Source organism: Lissotriton vulgaris, chromosome 1_2 (assembly GCF_964263255.1).
Source record: "Lissotriton vulgaris chromosome 1_2, aLisVul1.2, whole genome shotgun sequence".
NCBI lineage: Eukaryota > Metazoa > Chordata > Amphibia > Caudata > Salamandridae > Lissotriton > Lissotriton vulgaris.
Window position 1 is genome coordinate 352,476,650 of NC_141686.1, and position 20,394 is coordinate 352,497,043.

At 45.2% G+C, this 20,394-nt stretch overlaps 1 protein-coding gene across 1 annotated transcript in view; it reads left to right on the forward strand.

Annotated features, from left to right (window-relative positions):
- Positions 1-17,967, forward strand: part of LOC147736786 (uncharacterized) — a 72,424-nt gene extending 54,457 nt beyond the window's left edge. Inside the window, exon 3 of the mRNA XM_086953490.1 lies at positions 15,292-17,967. Coding sequence (XP_086809616.1) covers positions 15,292-16,166 — 875 coding nt within the window. The 3' untranslated portion in view covers positions 16,167-17,967. The remainder of the gene's footprint in view (positions 1-15,291) is intronic.
- Positions 17,968-20,394: the final 2,427 nt, after the last annotated feature.

Genomic DNA, 20,394 nt, shown 5'->3' on the forward strand with positions numbered 1-20,394 from the left:
TGAATCTAACATTTGGCCCTTCAGTGGACGGTTGGTGGGCACTTCTTTGGAAGAGTGGGATCCAAGTGTCAGAGGCTTGTGAAGAAGGTCACCAAGGCGGTCTGGTAGAATCCCTTTGAAGAAAAGGGGGCCTTGAATGCCGAAAAGCGCCGGTAGGGGCTGTTGATGTCACTGGGTTCTTAGTGGTCATGGTATCTTGGAGCTGGTGGTTGTGATGGAGTTTATTGGTCAGTCTGCAGAAACGTCCTTTATATTCGACGGCATATATACAAGTTAAACACCGACATCATAGGTAGTATATCATTATCAGCATAGACTAGTAGACATCACAAAGGATGGGTCACTGCTATAGGCACATGGTAGGATAGGAAGCAGCATCAACTTGAGATAACAGTATATGCACGAGATAATATTGGAAGAAGATGGACAAAACAATCCCCATGTAGGCTTAGAATAACAGTGTCGATATAAAAACACAGTATACTCGCAAGAGAACATCTTGAACTTTAGCATTGAGGAACTTGATTGAGAGTTCATTTTAATGGTGAGATATGTTAGGAGGGGTCACTAAGTGTCATTGATATAAATTGTCTCTGACACTATAATTTTGTGGGACTTTGTTGAGAGTTTTTTTTACTGGTATGAAGTATTAGAAGGGACAGTAGGTGGCACTGGGAGCGCGTTTATTCTTTTGCGGTCTGAAGTCCAATATTATACCTTGCGCCCACTAGTAGGAGTTTCTAGAGGCTTCCACCGCCATGACGTGTCAGGCATCCCCTTCCTCCTTGCACTGGGTCCAGCTTGTCTGGAGTCACAAAAGACCAGTGATAACACCTTTGTGAGAGTGCTCATGCAGAGCCTTTGTGATGTGCAACTGTGATAAGTGACAGCTGCTCCCTCTCGTTAAGTCAAAGAGGCCTATCCTGCCAACACCTCGCTTCCAAATGAGCAGAGGAATACTGAAGCACTCAGCGAAGTGCAATGGCCATGCCTTGTGGCCAGTAAAGAAGTACTGCAGGATCAGAGATGTTTGTTGTGATTTATTGTTTCCACAATTATTCACCTTTCTTGCGTCTGAGACGTAAAATCCATTACAGACAGGCAGCCGTCACGTGTTTTGTAATAGAGACTTTTTCAAGGCTGCAAGAGGATATAGAAAGTATCTTACACAACTGTAACAATGACATATGGATAAGAAATGCAGCTGTTAAGTCACCACCAGCAGATAGAACAAGAAGAACGCCGTTGTGATCTTGAAGGATACCCTGTGAAGAGCCAAGTGCATCGGGTGAAATCCTAAAACAGATTGTGCTTGATAATCTGGCCGTGCTGTTATTGCAACTTGCTATAAAATCATACTACTCCTGATAAAGTCATTGTTAGCCAAAACAACAGTAATCAAATCTATTAGCATTCCAGAATGCTCAAGTACAGTGGCGTCTCTGATTTAAAAAAATGCTGTTTGGCGGCAATCCCCCCAGATTTGGGGATACTAGTGTATAATTAGGGCTCCCGGTTTTCCGTTTAAACGGATTTTTACATATAAATTCAGACGGAAACCAATTTTTCCTTTGTCTGTATTTATATGTAAAAACGGCAAAATACTAGCAAATGTTGCAGCTCTGCCGTCTCGAATACAGAGTTATCTCCCCACGCCCCCTTCCTGCTGCTGGAAATTCCTTCCCGGGCACACACACAGCCGCACCCGAGTCCTTCACAGGTCTTTAGAAAGACCATTTACTTGTTAAAGAGGCTTAATTGTTCTTTCACCCCGTGACATAGCCTCCTCCAGCGCCCCTGACACCTCCTGTCCCAGGTCCCAGACAGTTGCTCAGCTCTGCCCACTGATGCCTTTAGGGGTATTTTAATGTCAGATAGCGTTTTGTTTCCATTCAGAATATTTAGTCTGTATAAAAAAATAGAAACGTGACATTGTATTTCTACTGAGCAAAGAGGGAAATGAAGTGCTTAGCACTCATGCATTTGGACTCGTGGATTTGTCAATGTCACGTAAAATAAACGTACATTTGTCTTTCTTTGTTGGTATGAAAGAGAAGCTCCGTTAGGAAAAAATGCCCTTTTTTATGCTGAAAAACCTCCTCCTATAAGATGCCGTGCGTGGCCTCCATATGTGCTTACATACTGTTATTAAATGTGACATGGCGGCTGCGGAGTCCAGGGTGCGGAGGTCAAACGGAGGCCACAGAGCACAGACCAAGCCACAGTCTCAAAATCCACCTGACCTCTCCTCCATGCCAAGGCGAAGCAGACGTGATTAGAAGGATGGCTGGCAGCATATATCCCAGGAGGCAAGTGTGATCATTCGGAAATACAGAGGAAGGGGGCAGGGTTGTAATGAGCTGTTTGATTCAGGTGCTAGATGATTCAGAAAAAGGGGTGGTGATGAACAGGGTGTCTGAATTAAGCAGACCACTCTTACCCAGTCCAAAGATCAGAGCTTGATCCATCACCGTTTTTTAGCTCACTGCACCATCCCAGCTCAGAACCTGGCTACATGCAAATTAGTCTGTTCCTGTCCCAGTGCATGATGGGAACAGGGCAAACCAAACTACCAAGCCAATGCACCATCAGGATTCAAGCAAGCCGGGCCTAAGACGGCTGTAATGCCAGAAACCGGTCCCCGGAAGCTTGTTTCCTTTCCAGTAAAAGAATTGGCTTGGTAGTTTGGTCTGCCCTGTTCCCATGATGCACTGGGCCAGGGGCAGACTAATTTGCATGTAGCCAGGTTCTGAGCTGGGATGGTGCAGTGAGCTAAAAAACGGTGATGGATCAAGCCCTGATCTGTTGACTGGGTAGGAGTGTTCTGCTTAATTCAGATACTCTGTCCATCACCACCCCCTTTTCTGAATCGTTTTGTCCACCATAAGCGTGGAAGGGTATGCTCAGACATGAGTCCCTTGCTCACTGCACCATCAGGATTCAAGCAAGCCGGGCCGAAGAGGCTGTAATGCCAGAAACCGGTCCCCGGAAGCTTGTTTCCTTTCCAGTAAAAGAATTGGCTTGGTAGTTTGGTCTGCCCTGTTCCCATGATGCACTGGGCCAGGCACAGACTAATTTGCATGTAGCCAGGTTCTGAGCTGGGATGGTGCAGTGAGCTAAAAGACGGTGATGGATCAAGCCCTGATCTGTTGACTGGGTAGGAGTGTTCTGCTTAATTCAGATACTCTGTCCCTCACCACCCCCTTTACTGAATTGATTCAGGTGCTAAGCACCTGAAAAATAAAACTCGAATAGGCCCCTTTATATGTTAAATATTAAGAATGCTTGAGTTAGCTTGTTTCTGAGAAATTGGATGGGCAAACTTTTTTTGGAGCAGTTCAGGAAATATCTGTCTTCAGTTAATTGTAAATCGGAATTAATAACAGGACCGCATTAGGCTCACCATTTGCAGTCTGCTCTCAGTCACAGTCAATCTTTCTCCTGCAAAGTTGAGCCTATTCTGTGTGTAAGAATAGAAAACAATTTAATATGCCCCTTGTTAACCTGAATTACTTTGTTAAGAAAAGCATGTCCATCCAGCCTTGATGTAGACAGAGGCGGAATTACTGTTAATGACTCACCTCCAAAACATTATGCGAACAGAAAACGTGATTCAAATACAGTCAAGCAAATGCATTTTAATCAAGATGGATGGATGGTTGGGCGTTCTGGTGATTCACCAGTGGTGAAAGGATACATAGATGGATGGGTGGGCAAAGAGTTACAGGAGAGTAATTCTGAAAGAATCAGTGGATGTATACATGAATGGATGAATGCTCCATATGATGAGCAAATGAATCAATGATTTTCCAGTGAATGGATACATAGATGGATAGAAGGGTGGGATGCCTGAATGGGAGAGTCTAGAAGGATGTATGTATGTATGTATGTATGTATGCATGAACAGATGTATGCAGTCAGTAGATGATGGAAACATGGATGAATTACTGGGGGAATGATTTAGTGAATGATGCTTGCGTTAGAACTCCCTTATGTCGCCCGGACTCGCGCGCTACACACAAATTAATCCCCAACTCCTGTGCCTCACCACTTTGAAATGTCACCAGCCGCCACTGAATGATAGGTTATTTCCAGTAAGGACTTTCATGACAAGCCAATTTTCACATAGAAATTAACAAGACAGCTGCGTGAGGCACCAAGGACTCTTATTTATGGCTTTTTGAGGACTTTTGTGGCCTAGCGCCTCGTGAGCGCTGTATTTGGGACACCTAAAGGGAGAGGAGCAGGGCCTGCTGCAGCGCGAGGCTGCGAGGGAATCCCAGCATGTGGGATACTCCCATGAGCTCCTTATTGAAGTGGGAGCCCACCTGCAAATGTGTGTGCTGCCGGCGGGTGTCGACCCCGCAATCATCTTTATTGAAAGAGTGGGTGCCCACCCCGCATTGCCGCTGTTTCCACGTATTAGTACTTTAAAAAAAAAAACGAAGTGGGAGCCCACCCCGCCGGTTCTGGCCCCCTGCGTGAGGCTCCAAGAACACAGAGGATCTACAAGAGGGGCCGCCGCGCTGCCTGCGGCGACCTGGAAGCCAGGCAGAGCGGCCAGGTTGTGAGCGGGGCGCTCTGCAAGAAGCCGCAAGCAGATGGGAGCCTACCCCGCGCTCCTGTGGAAAAAGGAGAAAGGAAGCGGACGGGAGCCTACCCCGCGTTTCTTGGACCAAAAGAAGAGAGAGACTGCCCGACTGAGGAGGGGCCCAGGGTTGGGAGAGAGACGAGTCACGTTGTCGGTGCCTGCCCCACCCACCGGAACCCAGACAAATCTGCCAGTGCGGCCCCAGTGAGTGAGGGGGGCTGAATGCACCGCCATGTTGGTGCCGCTTGAGCACATTGTTGGTACTTGTGGCATTTTCTCATCTGCGCCGCCGAAGCGGGCAGGTGCAACGTTTTGGGCCCTTCTCCAGTCTAATCGCCAACTAGAGGCCCATGCTGGCCAGATTTCGTTCCAGATGCCCCGCGTAACAGTGGGCAACTACAACAGAGTTTATTTTCAGATTCCCAGGGCGGGACTCCCATGTGCACTTTGCCCGTCTTCATTGCTTGTGGGGCATTATTTTGGGCACCAGAGCCACAGTGAGTGCCAGGACAGCCGGTGGATTCCCACAGCTGCCCTGCGAAGCGCAGGCAGCTGCAACGTTTGGGCCCATTTATTTTGTTAGAGTCCCATTGGGGGACAGAGGGTGCCAGTGCCCAACTTTTTGGATTTCACAGCTGCCCAGCAAGTAGAGGGCAGCTGCCACATTTAGGCCAGCACTCCTTTGGGGGCATCTCTGAATGAGGCAGAAGTGAGATGCACTCCTCTGCCAGCACAATTGCACACTGCAAATTCTGCTGCATTGGCAGCAGCCCTGACATTTGGAACATATGGCATTAGAGCCCCTGAGAAGGCCAGTTGACCAGGGGGACTAATAGGTTTGTAGGGCACCAGGCCCTAAGGTGATTTATGAGTATGAGGTCTATCCTAATGCGTTCATGCCTAAGGAGATAGTGTAATGTGTGAATGCCCAAAGTGATGCAAACATAATGTGTTTATTACAGATGATAATGCTGGGGTCATTATGGTACCAGTAGTTACTGGTTGTTTCATTACCTGTGTTTTACTTGCCTGTTCTGATGGTTATGACCAGGGCCCGCCTGCCTGGTCCTGTATATAATCCCCTGTGAATATTGCCTAGTGCCAGTTGGCACAGTGTATATTATGTGATTATGTTTCGAATGTGTTTATGACAATACAAAGGCTTTTTTTATATAACCTTGTTTGGAGTTCCTTTTTTGGTGTGCCTAGGGTGTTGCTGCTGTGTATGTGTGTGTTGCGCAAACGCTTTACAGATTGCCTCCGGGATAAGCCTGACTGCTCGTGCCAAGCTACCAAGGGGGTGAGCAGGGGTTATCTTTGGTGTGTAACTCCCTTGCCCTGACAAGAGTGGTGGTCTCTGCCTGGCTTTTTTTTGGCTTTTTTACTGGATTTTTTTTTCCTTCAGTGGGCGGGGATGGAAACTCGTGAATTCAAGGAGATTGTTATGAGCAGTAGGTTTTTGGTATGTTTTAGTGGTCAGTCTTGTGCCGGAGACGTTGATCGTCATGTCCAAAAATGTCGCCTCAGATTGACTTGTTTCAAAGGTGAATTTCAGATTAGGGTCAAGTGTGTTGATCCAGATGAGGAAGGCCTGTAACTGTTCGTCATTGCCTGGCCATACTACCAGGACGTCGTCAATATAGCGTCTCCATAACAGGGTGTGCCGAATACGCTCCCACCCCCCTCCTGAGACCCATTGTGATTTATTTTAATACCTACAAAGTGAGACATTTTAATTTGCCTTTTGCGATCGTTCTATGACCATTAACTTGATCGCTAAGCTGAAGATTTTCTCCTTGAAGATTCTCTTCTCGCTTTTTCTTTTAATAAATCCACAGTCACACTTAGTTCATATCACGCATAGTGCACCGCACTTCCCACGGATTAGCAATTATGAACCCAGGGATAAAAGGTGGTGATAACAATAGCGCTATCTAACCACATTCGTCTCTATGCCACCAAATGGAGCACCATAGACGTACAGTAGCAATCAGTACCAGTACTAAATGTCTGTTCTGTCCTATATGTATGTCTTTGCCCCCCTTTCTATTCCAGGTGCAGAAACCGCAAAGTTGAAGCCTCCTAAACCAGGAGTTAATAGGAAGATATTTATTCTTCCTAATTTTTTGCACTTTTTTTCACCTTTTTGTTCTTTTTCACTTTCACGTCCCTAGGTAAGGGTGGGTCTTAGCGTGTCCATACCGCCAGGGTATAGAACACTTATAGTCCTGAAGAATTGCCGGGTAAAATCACACCGTTTCTATGGCAAGAAACATGTCGACCAATATATAGGAATCTACCATTCAACTAAAAGTGGACTGCTTCCATACACATAAAAATGTTAATACTGTCTTTAGTGATCATAGAATAAATATTTACCTTCTGATACACTACTGACTATTTTAATACCCTCATCACTCACTAATTTACTTTCACACAACACGTCCTGAACTCACCATCCCGCTCCGCAGTAAATCTGGCGTTGCAGCACACCAAAGAGACACTCGGTCTCTTTGGTGGAGCCCGATGATGAAGCATGTCATCACTAGGTGGTGAGTGAGGGCTTTCTTTAACATCCCAGTGAGGTTGCTCCTGTATCTTAAGTTTGTTGCTCCTTACTGTGGTCAAGCCTACTCCTTAAGACACTCTTTTATTGTTTATTGTTGATTACAATTGTAGCAGCTATTTGTGCCTGCGACCGCATTCTGTGCCATTGATTGTGCCAGTGATTGTTTTTTGTGCCCACGACTTCCTTTGTGCCAGTGATCTCGCCCAGCATTGTTGTTGTGCCCTTAGCCCGTCCACGCCGCTGCTCCCCGCGGCCCCGCCCCCGCTCCCTCCAGCTCCTACTGACCCTACCCACTCGCCACCCCGCTCCCGCCTCCCAGCTGCTCCTCCCTCGCTCCGCCCCCCTCCACTATCCACTTATGTCAGAGCAACATACGCACAGCGTCCACGCGCAGCGGACGCGCCCTATGCGCGCCAAAGGTAAGCCCGTCTACGCCCGTCCGTGGCTGGACCGCGCCCAGCGCCAGACCCCCTGCAAAATCCACTCCACCCGCCTAACGTACGACGACGCAACCCTCTCTGCACTCAACACCGGCCGTCTCCCCGACTGTCACCAAGCCGCCCCAGGACGCACCCATGGACCCTTCACCTGCCAATCCTGCAAGTTTGACTGCTTCAAGACCCACACTATATCCACAAACGCCAAACAGAGCTCCGACAACAACCACCTGAAGTGCATCCTGCTCAACACCCGTTCGATCCACAGACACGCCATTGAACTATGGAACCTACTAGACAACAACACGCCGGACATTGCCTTTCTTACAGAAACTTGGATGAACGCCTCATCAGCGCCCGACATCGCCATAGCCATCCCGGATGGTTACAAGATCATCCAAAAGGACCGCATCAGCCAAACAGGAGGAGGCATCGCCATCGTCCACAAGAAAACCATCCGCATCACGACCAGCTCCGACGACACCCTCACAGCCGCCGAACACCTCCACTTCCAGATACACACCGACCCCAAAACCACACTTAAAGGCACACTCATCTACAGACCACCAGGACCCCGCACACAATTCTGCGAAGACATCACTGACTTCATCAGCCCACACGCCCTCCCCTCCGAGGACTACATTCTCCTAGGGGACCTCAACTTCCACCTGGCAAAGAACAACGACAACAATACCATCACCCTTCTGGACAACGTGTCCAATCTCGGACTCAAACAACTGATGAATACCCCCACCCACTACGCCGGACACACGCTCGACCCGATCTTCTCCTCCAGCAAGCACGTCTCCTTCAACCACGCCACAGGACTCCACTGGACAGACCACAGCTGCGTACATTTCAACTTCAGAAAGACCATGACCCACCACCACCCACAACAAGTCCCCCGCAGAAACTGGAACAAACTTACCACCGACCAGCTCACCACATCGCTAAACCAAAACCCTCTCGCCAAATCATCGGACCCAAATCAAGCAGCCATCAATCTCGCACAATGGATCACCCACTGCGCCGACGAATTAGCTCCCCTGAAAAAGCAACACAACAAGCCAGGTAGCAAAAAAGCCTCTTGGTTCAATGACAACCTCAAGAACTCCAAAAAGAACTGCCGCACCCTCGAGAAAGCCTGGCGCAGAAACCCAACCACAGACAACATGACCGCCCTCAAGGAGGCCACCCGCAAACACCACCAGCTGATCAGATCCACCAAGAAATCAGCATTCAAGGAGCGACTCGACAACAACGCCCACAACAGCAAGGAACTCTTCAGCATCGTCAAAGAGCTTACCAATCCCAGCGCCGACACCAATGACATCACTCTGTCTCTCAAGGCCTCTGCGACTCTCTAGCCTCGTTTTTCCACAGTAAAATCGCTGACATACATAACAGCTTCGGCGACCAGTCCACCCCCCTTACCCCCACCACCACCCTGGACGCCTGGAACCCGATCAGCACCGAAGACACCATCCGCTTGATGAACTCCAGTCACTCCGGATCACCAACCGACCCATGCCCCCACCACATCTTCAACAAGGCCAACTCCATCATCGCACCCCACCTCCGGAATATCATCAACTGCTCCTTCAACACCGCTACCTTCCCGGAAAGCTGGAAACATGCCGAACTCAGTGCCCTCCTGATGAAACCTACAGCAGACCCCACTGAACTTAAGAACTACCGCCCCATCTCGCTCCTCCCTTTCCCTGCCAAAGTCATAGAGAAGGTCGTCAACAATCAGCTCGCCGCCTTCCTCGAGTCTAACGGCTCCCTCGAACCCTCACAGTCCGGTTTCGGAGCCAAACACAGCACCAAGACTGCCCTCATCGCAGCCACAGACGACATCCGATCACTACTCGACAACGGGGAAACAGCTGCCCTCATCCTCCTGGACCTCTCCGCAGCGTTTGACACGGTCTGTCATAGCACCCTTGTACAACGCCTCAACAACATCGGAATACAAGGAAAAGCATTGGATTGGATCATATCGTTTCTCGCCGGAAGAACCCAGAGAGTCCGCCTCCCCCCTTTCAGATCAGAGGCCACCGAAGTAATCTGCGGCGTTCCCCAAGGCTCCTCGCTCAGCCCCACTCTCTTCAACGTCTACATGAGCCCCCTTGCATCCATCGCACGCCAACACAACCTCAACATCATCTCCTACGCTGACGAGACACAGCTGATCCTGTCCCTCACCAAAGACCCAAACACCGCCAAAACCAACCTACACGAAGGAATGAAAGACGTAGCCGAATGGATGAAGAACAGCCGCTTAAAACTAAATTCAGACAAGACGGAAGTCCTCATCCTAGGATCATCACCCTCAGCTTGGGACGACTCATGGTGGCCACCAGCCCTAGGCAGCGCGCCCAAACCAATGGACCATGCTCGCAACCTGGGATTCATTCTAGACTCCTCCCTCTCGATGACCAGACAAGTCAACGCCATCTCATCATCATGCTTTAACATCCTACGCATGCTCAAAAAGATCTCCTGATGGATCGCCACCGAAACAAGAAAGACGGTCACTCAAGCACCTGTCACAAGCCGACTGGACTACGGAAACACCCTCTACGCTGGAACCACAGCCAAATTACAGAAAAAACTCCAACGCATTCAGAACGCCTCCGCCAGACTCATCCTAGACATACCCCGCCACAACCACATTTCCGGTCACCTGAGAGACCTTCATTGGCTCCTCGTCAACAAGAGAATAACGTTCCGTCTTCTCACCCACGCACACAAAGCCCTCTACGACCTAGGACCCAAATACCTCAACACGCGCCTGACTTTTTACACCCCCACCCGCCAACTACGATCGTCCAATCGAGCCCTCGCCACGATGCCACGTATCCGTAAAACCACCATGGGAGGAAGATCTTTCTCCTATCTGGCGGCCAAAACCTGGAACTCTCTCCCCACCCACCTCCGCCTTACACAGAACTACCTCTCCTTCAGAAAACAACTCAAAACTTGGCTATTTGATAAGTAACAACCCCCCCCCCCCCATCAAGCGCCTTGAGACCCTCCGGGTGAGTAGTGCGCTATACAAATCTTGACTTGACTTAACAGTAGTGCTAATGTGCTGGTCTCTCAAAGCAATGACATGTTTATCTAATGAACGTTCCCCATATTTTTCCCTCCCTTTCAATGCTTTAGGACCACTAAGTTTAGCCAGTGATAACTCCATTGTATGTATTTCATGGATAAGATTCCACCATTCCATGACACTAGGAGGTTCCTTCGAGATCCAAGTCCGCGCGATGACCAACCTAGCGCAAGCAAAGACCATGGATGTCAGGTCTTTATAGTTACTATTAATATCTTGTATTTCTAACAATATCAAATGTGCCGAAAGAGCTGGTACTGTTATTTGCCTACTATTAAGAGCCCCTGTTATTCCTTTCCAGAATGCTGTAAGTTCCGGACACTGATAGAGCATATGTTCTATACCAGCAGCTTCCATATTGCATTTTGAGCATTTAGAACGCTCACTAGAAATATTTCCAGAGGTCCAACTAGCAATTCTTTGAGGCGTATAGTAAATTTGAGTAACCGTTCTATGAAATTGTAGCCTCAAATTTGAAGATTGGACCACTCGATTTATTTGTTTGAGTGATCCTGCAATCTGATTGGAACTGATATTGACTCATAGTCTGCTGGTCCATTTGTCCGCCATTTTCGCGCAATCCCCTACCCGGCCACTATTAAGACAAGCGTAGCTCTTACTAATAAGTGATTTAGTATACCTAGAATAAATACATTGTAAAGTGTCTGAGTGTTCTACTCTATTTTCATTTTATTAACCAAGAAATCTTGTATCTGTATATATTTAAAATACATAACATCACTAATTTTATACAGTATTTTTAGTGTACTAAAGCTCAAAAGACCATCCGGCCCATATAGATCGCCTATTTATGCCATGACCGATCCATTGTGCGCTGGCGCCATCAGAAAATATGCCTGGAATCCCTGGATTCCCCCAAATTTGTAGCTCAGCATTAAAAAATGAGATCTTGTCAGTGATCATAATTTGATCCCAAATTCTTTTAATATCTCTCGCGGTCTTAAACTTGACCCTCTTGTAGTAATTCGGGTCATGCACACGAAACACGAACTGGTTGCTATCTGATCCCAACATAAATTGATGATTGAATAAGGAACTTTCCTTTAACAAAAGACTACGTATAAGTTGGACAAAAGTTGCAAAAAAATAGATTTTGAAATCCAGGAAATGTAATCCTCCCTTTTCTATTGAGAGTTTCAATGTGGCTTTTTTATAGCCCCAAATATAGCTACTACATATGCTCTCTATTCTCTTAATATATAGATTATTCAGTTGCATAGGGATAGACCTAAATAGATACAATAGCTTCTGTACAATCTTCATTTTAATTAGAATTATACGTCCTACCAAGCTAAGTGGTATCTTATGCCAATTTGTAAGAGTGGCAGTTATCTCATTGAGTAGAGGGTCGTAATTCAGTGCTATGATTTTCTCTATATCGGCAGTAAGCTTACCTCCTAGATAAATAGCATTTGGACAAAGCCCTAATATCGGTTGCGTAGGTTTATAGTTGGCGATTGCTTGAGTTTTACTCACATTTAACTTGTACCCCGATATGCCCCCAAATTTGCTAGCTTCCTCAATTATCGTAGGAATGGCCAGGACTAAGTCGGTGGTAAATATAGCTATATCATCAGCAAAAGCTGTAATTTTCAAACTCTTGCCTCCATGTTCTGCTGGGATTATATTATCTTGAGCTATTAATGCATTTAAGAATGGCTCCAAAGCTAAAGCTAAAAGCAGGGGTGATAAAGGACACCCCTGCCTAGTCCCCCTTTTGATTGAAAAATTAGCCGAGTTGGCTCCTACATAGCTAACTATTGCCGTTGGTGATTCATATAAAGATCGGACCCATCCGAGATATTGCCCCTGTATACCAAATGCACTCAGCGTTGCCCATAAATACTCCCACCCCACTCGGTCGAATGCTTTCTCCGCATCTAACATAACCATTCCGAGTGGGGTGAGAGTAGCTGCAGCCACGTCGAAGGCAGTAACAGCAGTATTAATATGGGTAGTGGTGTCTCTCCCCACCACAAACCCATGTTGTTGGCAGTTGGCCAAATCTGGCATAATAGGAGCGAGGCGATTTGCCAAGACTTTGGCAAACACTTTCGCATCAGTATTAATTAATGAGATTGGCCTATATGACCCCTGTTCCTCCGGCGGTTCGTTCTTTTTAGCAGTACGCCATTATATAGGAGCACTTCCTGTTTGCCCCATAGAGTCTATTACCAGCTGGAAGCGAGGAAGTAATTCCTTTTCACAAATCCTATAAATCTCTGTAGGCAAACAATCTTCTCCCGCAGCCTTACCTGAAGGCAATGCTTGTATAGCTATCTCAATGGCCTCGATTGTAATCTTGGAGCCAAGTTGTCTGATTGCTTCCACATCTAATCTCCCGGGTAGGTACTTCTCTAAATATAGTCTAATTTCTTCTGAAGTAGGTGAGTTTTCTGGAGTATATAGGTGGCAGTAATATTTAGCGAATTGGTCCAGAATCTGCTCCGATTTTCTGTATTCCTTAGAGTCTAGCCCTTTTATTACTTTTATAGTAGTTTTGGCTTTTTTATCGGCTACCTTGTAAGCCAAAATTTTGCCAATTCTGTCTCCCCCTTCGTACTGTGCCAACTTGTATTTGTGTATTTTTGAGCTGTATTTCTCCCTGAGGGTTCTCTTTAGTGCCGCCCTCAATGACACTAATCCTAATCCTAACTCTTCAATATTAGTTTTGCCCTGTGTTATGGCATCAGCCAATTGTTGTTCAACAAATAAAATATTAGATGTATTCAGTTTTTCTACACCACGTTTTTCAGCGTTGTCCCTTAAAATATATTGTTGTGCATAGCCTCTAATGTTGCATTTACCTGCATCCCATACAAAATTATCAGTTGTTGAATTAATATTCAATATTATGAATTCCTTTATATGCCTTTTAATGCCAAGAATAAATTCAGAATCTGTTAATGAATATCTAGGGAATGTAAACTGTCGGGGCGCTTGTTTACTATCCACAGTTTTAAATTCAAACAGTATCTGATTATGGTCAGAAGTCACGTAGTGTAATCAAGATGTGTTCAACTACTCTCCACGTGTGGCTTGGTTATTGGTGAGTACCTGGTCTCGCAGGAAGCTATAACTGGTGACAAGATCGGGGATATGAAGTTCGTACACTGAAAGCGCTCTTCCAGAGAGTTTGCCGTGGTCCAGCACACTGCTCGTGCGTGCCACATGTGCCTCAGTTGAAGTGCAGAATCGATGCTGGCACTGGTGGAGTCTCAGCGCAGTGCCAGCCTGAATAAAATGCTTAAAGATAAAGACAGCGACACTGAAAGTCCACATGTCGCTGGACAGGAACTGAACGAAACAGCTTCTAATAGAATATATGACGCCATTACGCAAATTAATACGATTACGCTATGTGGAGTAAGAAAACTAAAGGTGGACAAGGAAAGCACACAGAAATAGTTCAGTTCACATTACACTGAAATTCACATTCTGTGAAGCAGAGATTAACCAGATGTTTTTGAAGAAACATTTAAGCACAAAATCGACCAGTGTTATCTGTTTTCATGTACTTGTAGTGTACAAAGATGTATCTCCTTCTCTAAATCATCATCAAATCATTGTCTCACAAACATGCCGGAGAAGAGTCCCAGAAAGAGGGTCGGGTTGGGTTTGCCGAGTTTCCCCAGACGAAGCGGCCCACCACCAAAGCTGCTGCATAAGGGGCCCAGAACTACTCCATAGATAGCAACATAACATACAGAGCTCCGATGGAGAGCCAGGACGAGATCCAAGCTCCAAAAGTCATTAAGGCTGACCTCAAAGCCAGCACATCGCCAAGTTGTCTGATTGCTTCCACATCTAATCTCCTGGGTAGGTACGTCTCTAAATATAGTCTAATTTCTTCTGAAATAGGTGAGTTTTCTGGAGTATATAGGTGGCAGTAATATTTAGCGAATTGGTCTAGAATCTGCTCCGATTTTCTGTATTCCTTAGAGTCTAGCCCTTTTATTACTTTTATAGTAGTTTTGGCTTTTTTATCGGCTACCTTGTAAGCCAAAATTTTGCCAATTCTGTCTCCCCCTTCGTACTGTGCCAAGAAGATAAAAGTAAGTGTGTAATATAGAATCTATTTTTACTTAATCCTGCGTCGATTCCCTTTTGTGGTTTACTCACTGTGTTGCTGCACTAGTGTGTTGCACAAATGCTCTGCACATTGCATCTTTAAACTAGCCTGACTGCTCTGCGCCAAGCTACCAGAGGGTGAGCGCAGGTTATCTCAGGTGTGTATCTGGCTTACCCTGACTAGACTGGTGGATTCTGCCTGGCTTAGGTGCCTACCCTAGCCAACCAGAAACCCCATGTCGAACAGTGGTTCTTGGGAATCACTTGATTTCCCAGCATGCTCCTGCTGCAGGACCAGGTCAACGCACTTTGTGTAGGAGGACTAGCCACCATTTGTGTCTCAAAGGGAAGTGTGACTTTTTCCTAGAACATCCATTTTTTCCCCTGAATTGTAACTGTTCACTTCTCCATATTATATCAAAGCAGCTTTTTCAAGAAATAATTTCTTCATGTAATTTTAAATGTTTTTTCTATTTTGCAGAACAACAATCACATCTAGAAAATATGAATGGGAAAGAAAGCCATAAAGGTTCCGGAGGCAAGATGAATTTTACTCAAAACATCTACTTAAGGAAACGGCGCAGAATGCACATGAAGGAGAGACGCTTTGCTTGTAATGTGTGTGACAAAGAATTTATCAATATGAGACTTCTTGTGAGGCACAAAAAAAGACATACCAGCCTCAGGCCATATCCCTGCGAAACGTGTAAAAAGTGTTTCAGTCAAAAGGCAACTTTTTTACAGCATCAAAGAACACACACTGGAGAGAGGCCGTATCACTGCACCGAGTGTTCCAAGCGCTTTGCTCATAAGAATAGCCTTGTACGGCATCAAAGTGTACACACAGGAGAGAGGCCTTATCACTGTACTGTATGTGCAAAGAGCTTCAATCAAAAGGCAAATCTACTACAGCACCAAAGAACACACACAGGAGAAAAGCCTTTTCACTGCACTGTGTGTGAGAAGAGCTTCAATCAAAAGGTGCATCTACTAAAGCACCAAAGAAAACACACAGGGGAGAAACCTTATCATTGCACTGTGTGTTCCAAGCGCTTTACTGATAAGAGATCCCTTGTACTGCATCAAAGAACACACACAGGAGAGCGGCCTTTTCACTGCACAGTGTGTTCCAAGCGCTTTGCTCATAAGAAAATCCTTGTACTGCATCAAAGAACACACACAGGAGAGCGGCCTTTTCACTGCACTCTGTGTTCCAAGCGCTTTGCTGACAGGAACTCCCTTGTACGGCATCAAAGAACACACACAGGAGAGAAGCTTTATCACTGCACTGAGTGTTCAAAGTGCTTTTCTCGTAAGGCGACCCTTGTACACCATCAAATCGTACACACAAGATAGAGGCCTCATCACTGTTCTGTATGTTCAAAAACCTTTTCTCAGAAGGCAACCCTTGTACTGCATCAAAGAACACACACCGAAGAGAGGCCTTATCTCTGCATTAAGTGTTCCAAGCGCTTTGCTTATCAGGGATCCCTTGTACGGCATCAAAGCGTACACACATGAGAGAAGCCTTTTCACTGCACTGTGTGCGAGACGAGCTTAAATCAAAAGTCAAGTCTTGTAACACCAAACACACTGGAGAGAAACCTTATCACTGCAACGTGTCTTCCAAGCGCTTTTCTTAGAAAGAAAGGCCATGTATGGCATCAAAGTGCATACACAGGAAAGAGGCCTTATCACTGCACAGTGTGTGGGAAGAGCTTTACTGGTAAGGCACATATGCAACGGCACCAAATAATACACACTAAACTGAACCCTATCACTGCACAGTTTATGCCAGGAACTTCACTCAAAACGAAAGTTTCTACAACACCAGTTAATACAAACAAGATAAATCCATTTTCACTGTAACAATCTTATGTCCTGCTTACCCCAAAGTACGTTTTACTGGAATGTTGTAACTTAGCGAGGGCTTATAGTCAAAAATGCCTAATGGCCAGTGTTCCCTGTAGGGTACGTGCATATAGTGTAATAACCACGAGTGCGCAAACTGCCTTGCAAAGCACATACACTTCACTCATCACTGAGGCACCATTTGCAGCTTTTGCTTTTCAAAAGCGAGCAGCGTGGAAAAAAAAGATCTCTTGCGTGAAGGAGCACAGAGAGCAGATCTTGGGCCTAGCAACATACCACAGCGGAAGAGGGAGAATGTTGCAGCTTACCTCTTAAATGGCAGTGTATTTAGTTGCAGAGGGACAAAAGTTGTGCAGCATCCTTCTTCTTCGCATGCCGTTTGCTGCACTAGTTTCTGAGAGAGGCTGCAGGGCTTTACAGGCAGCTGTGGCTCTCCGGGCGTGATCTGTCCCTTTCAGATTCATTTATTTTAAAAGGCCATGCACTAATTAGCATTTTTCGGTATTTAAGGGCATGATGTGCGGCATACTAATGTTTAAGTCCCAGCTAAAAGTGTTCAAAAAGCAAGCATTCGGTGCATAATGGTATGCCTGTGCTAAACGTATTTAGAGAAGTAATTTCTGACCCTGCCGCAAGCATGCTTAGTCATATGTGCCCCCAGTGAGGCAGCATCATTCAGATGAGTCATTTTCCCAGTTCCGTAATTGCAGCTCTGGTCACCTGTGAAGCGTGATTGCGAGCGCCCATACAAGAATGTAAGGAGATATGATCGGTAACCAATCACACCCTCGTGTTATTTCTTTATAAATGTCCAGAGTGTTTCTCACTGCTAGTTGATTCTATTGTACCAACCAAATATAGGATTCATTTACTACCTCGCTCACGCCGTTACATGAGGGCACAGCCGCAAAGCTCTCTCGCCATCTTACAAATCACACACTAAACTACTACTTACACGTCACAACAACTTTGAGCTCACAGCTAGGGCTCTCAGCACAGCCCCCTATTTGCAGATGCCAATGTGCTAACAAATCGAAGCCCGATGCCCCTCTGCAGCGCACAGAGGTACTCGCCTCGCGGAACAGACTTGCTTCTGTCTTCAGCCCAGGTGCTGCTCGCTCTTTGTTGTGCATGATTACCGTTGGAGCTGCAGAAAGAAACAGGGGCTCTTTTACATTCCCCTTCATACCTTTCATCACATATGTTTAAGAGTTAATAGTTGAACTGTGGTTATTGCAGATGTATATAGACATATTTTCTTAAATAAATCCTGCTGTATCTTGCATTTCAATGGGTTTGAGTCAGCATTCTGTGCATTTAAGATCCCCTCCTAGAGGGCGCGCATTTATTTTTGTGTCGCTCTGTAAGCTCTACAGCGCTCAGGCTTCGGTAGTAAAGAGTGCGGCTACAACCAAATGGAAAGCAGCTAACCCACTGAGCAGCCCTCTATCTATGAGTGCCGCCAGGTATAACTTGATTTACCTCCTGTAAGGAGTAAGTACTGTGTCCATACTGATTTTTTAATTTCTTTTTTTCAGCTCCCAGCCCTTTTTTGCTTTCCTCATTCGAAGAATGCAAAATACACCAAGACTTAGGGCAGGATGAACTAGCATCAGGAATACCGATTTCTTATTTGCGATATTCTACGATTTGCAATTTGGAAATCGGGATTCGTAATGTATGAAACTCTTTTAAGTTTCATTAGCGATTGCTAGCAAGTGTCAAATAGACCTGCCTCATGCATATTAGTGTGGTAGGTCGCAATTCGAGACCCATTTGGAATCAAAACCATCACAGAGATGGAGCCTACTGAGGTCAGCATACCACCATGTCTATGATTTGGTTTTTAAAAAAGCAGTCTGTTTTTTTTTAATGCAGCCCATTTTCCTTAAAGGATGATGGGATGCATTTAAAAAGGGAAAAAAATACGCTTTTTCGTTTAATTTTTTAATTAGAGTAGACATTGGGGTACGTGGGACAGCTGCCTGCTCTTAAAAATATTTGTTATCCATTCTTCAAAGGACTCCTATCTATTTGCAAATGGGTTACCACCTACTTCAGGGAGTCAGTAAAATTTGACCATGATTCAGTCGCAAAACATTCATACAGCCCATTCAGATTCAGTAATTGAAAGGAATGCCGTACACCCGCCCCTTTTAAATACCAAATTGCACACACTAATTGCAAGTAAGTAGCGTGTTACCGAATCACAATTTGTATTTGGTACATTTGTAAAAGCATTTTTGTGGTTGGACGTTTCCGACTGCAAAAATGCTTTGTACAAGGGGCCCCTAATGATTTACTCCCCCAGCTGGAGAACTAGCCAATAGGGCACTAAACTAATGGTGCAGCGCCAGCTTTGCACGTGTGCAGCAACAGCGGTGGCATGAGCACTGGCACAGGGATTTTTTTTAAACAAATGAATCACTGCAAGCATTCATTTATATGTGCTCCTCATGATGGAAGATATCTCTTTCAGCCTTAGACTTGGAGATATTTTGTTTGAATTCCATGTTTGTGTTTTCCCAGCGGATGGCAGAAGCTCCTGCTGTTCTTGGTCCATTCATCGCACACTCCTGCTGGTGCTTGTTGAGTCTTCATGCTTCTGTGCACTTTACTAACGGTGCAGCAGGTGCAGTGGCACGGGGCCCAGGACTGTGAGGGGCCCGTTGACCCTGTAAATTACTGTATATTGGCAGCCCAACAACAGTGATTTAATTTGATTGCACCTAAGCTCATGGCATCCTGGTCTTTTTTTTAAAAGATTTGTTTATTAATTTCATTCAGCAATCAGTTGTGAATTGAGCATGGTACATAGCATAATGGTTTATACAGTCAATACACAAATAATAACAATATGTTTGCAGAGAGCACTTGGCATAACGTAACATGATCAAATCCAATCATATCCATTTTGAAATAGGAGCCCAAACTTTTTGACCAAATGTCTTCCTTTTTAAACCTTTAGATCTATAAATTGCCATTTCTAGTTGATATATCGATAACAATTTTAATTGCCAATGATTAAAAGCTGGAGGCTCAGGATCTAACCAGCGAGAAGTAATACAAAAACGAAAAACTGACATACAGATAAATAAAAAGCCTTCTTCAGCGGCTGATCTCATTCCTATATGATCCGTTTGGAGACCAAAAATAATAATTTCGGCAGTTAATCTTATAGTAATCCCCAAACTATTATTTAAGAAAAATTCGACATCTAAGATAAATTGAGAAAGTTTCGGGCAGTTAAAAAACATATGTATAGAATCAGCAGCTACTGCATCACATCGTTTACATTGATCCCCATTACTGACCTACCATTTAGCCAATTTAGCCGGAGAGTAATATAAATCATAAATTGACATGAAATGCTCGCTTTGACGCGAGCAAATAAATTCCATCCTAATCGATAGTTCAATAGATCTACATATATCAACTTTTTCAATTTCAAGTTTCCTCTGCCATTTACTCTCAATCAAACTCAAATCGTCATCCAATTGATTTACAGTCATCTGATTAACAAAACCTATTTTCTTTACCCTTCTACTGATTTCTAGAATATTATTTTTACTCATACATTTATGGTCAAGAAGACCCTTAGATTCCAGAAACCTCCGTACCTGGAGGTATTTGAAAAAATCATTTCTAGACAGTTTATATTCTAGTTGTAGAATAGAGAATGAGACGATTTGAGTGCCTTGATAGAAGTCCC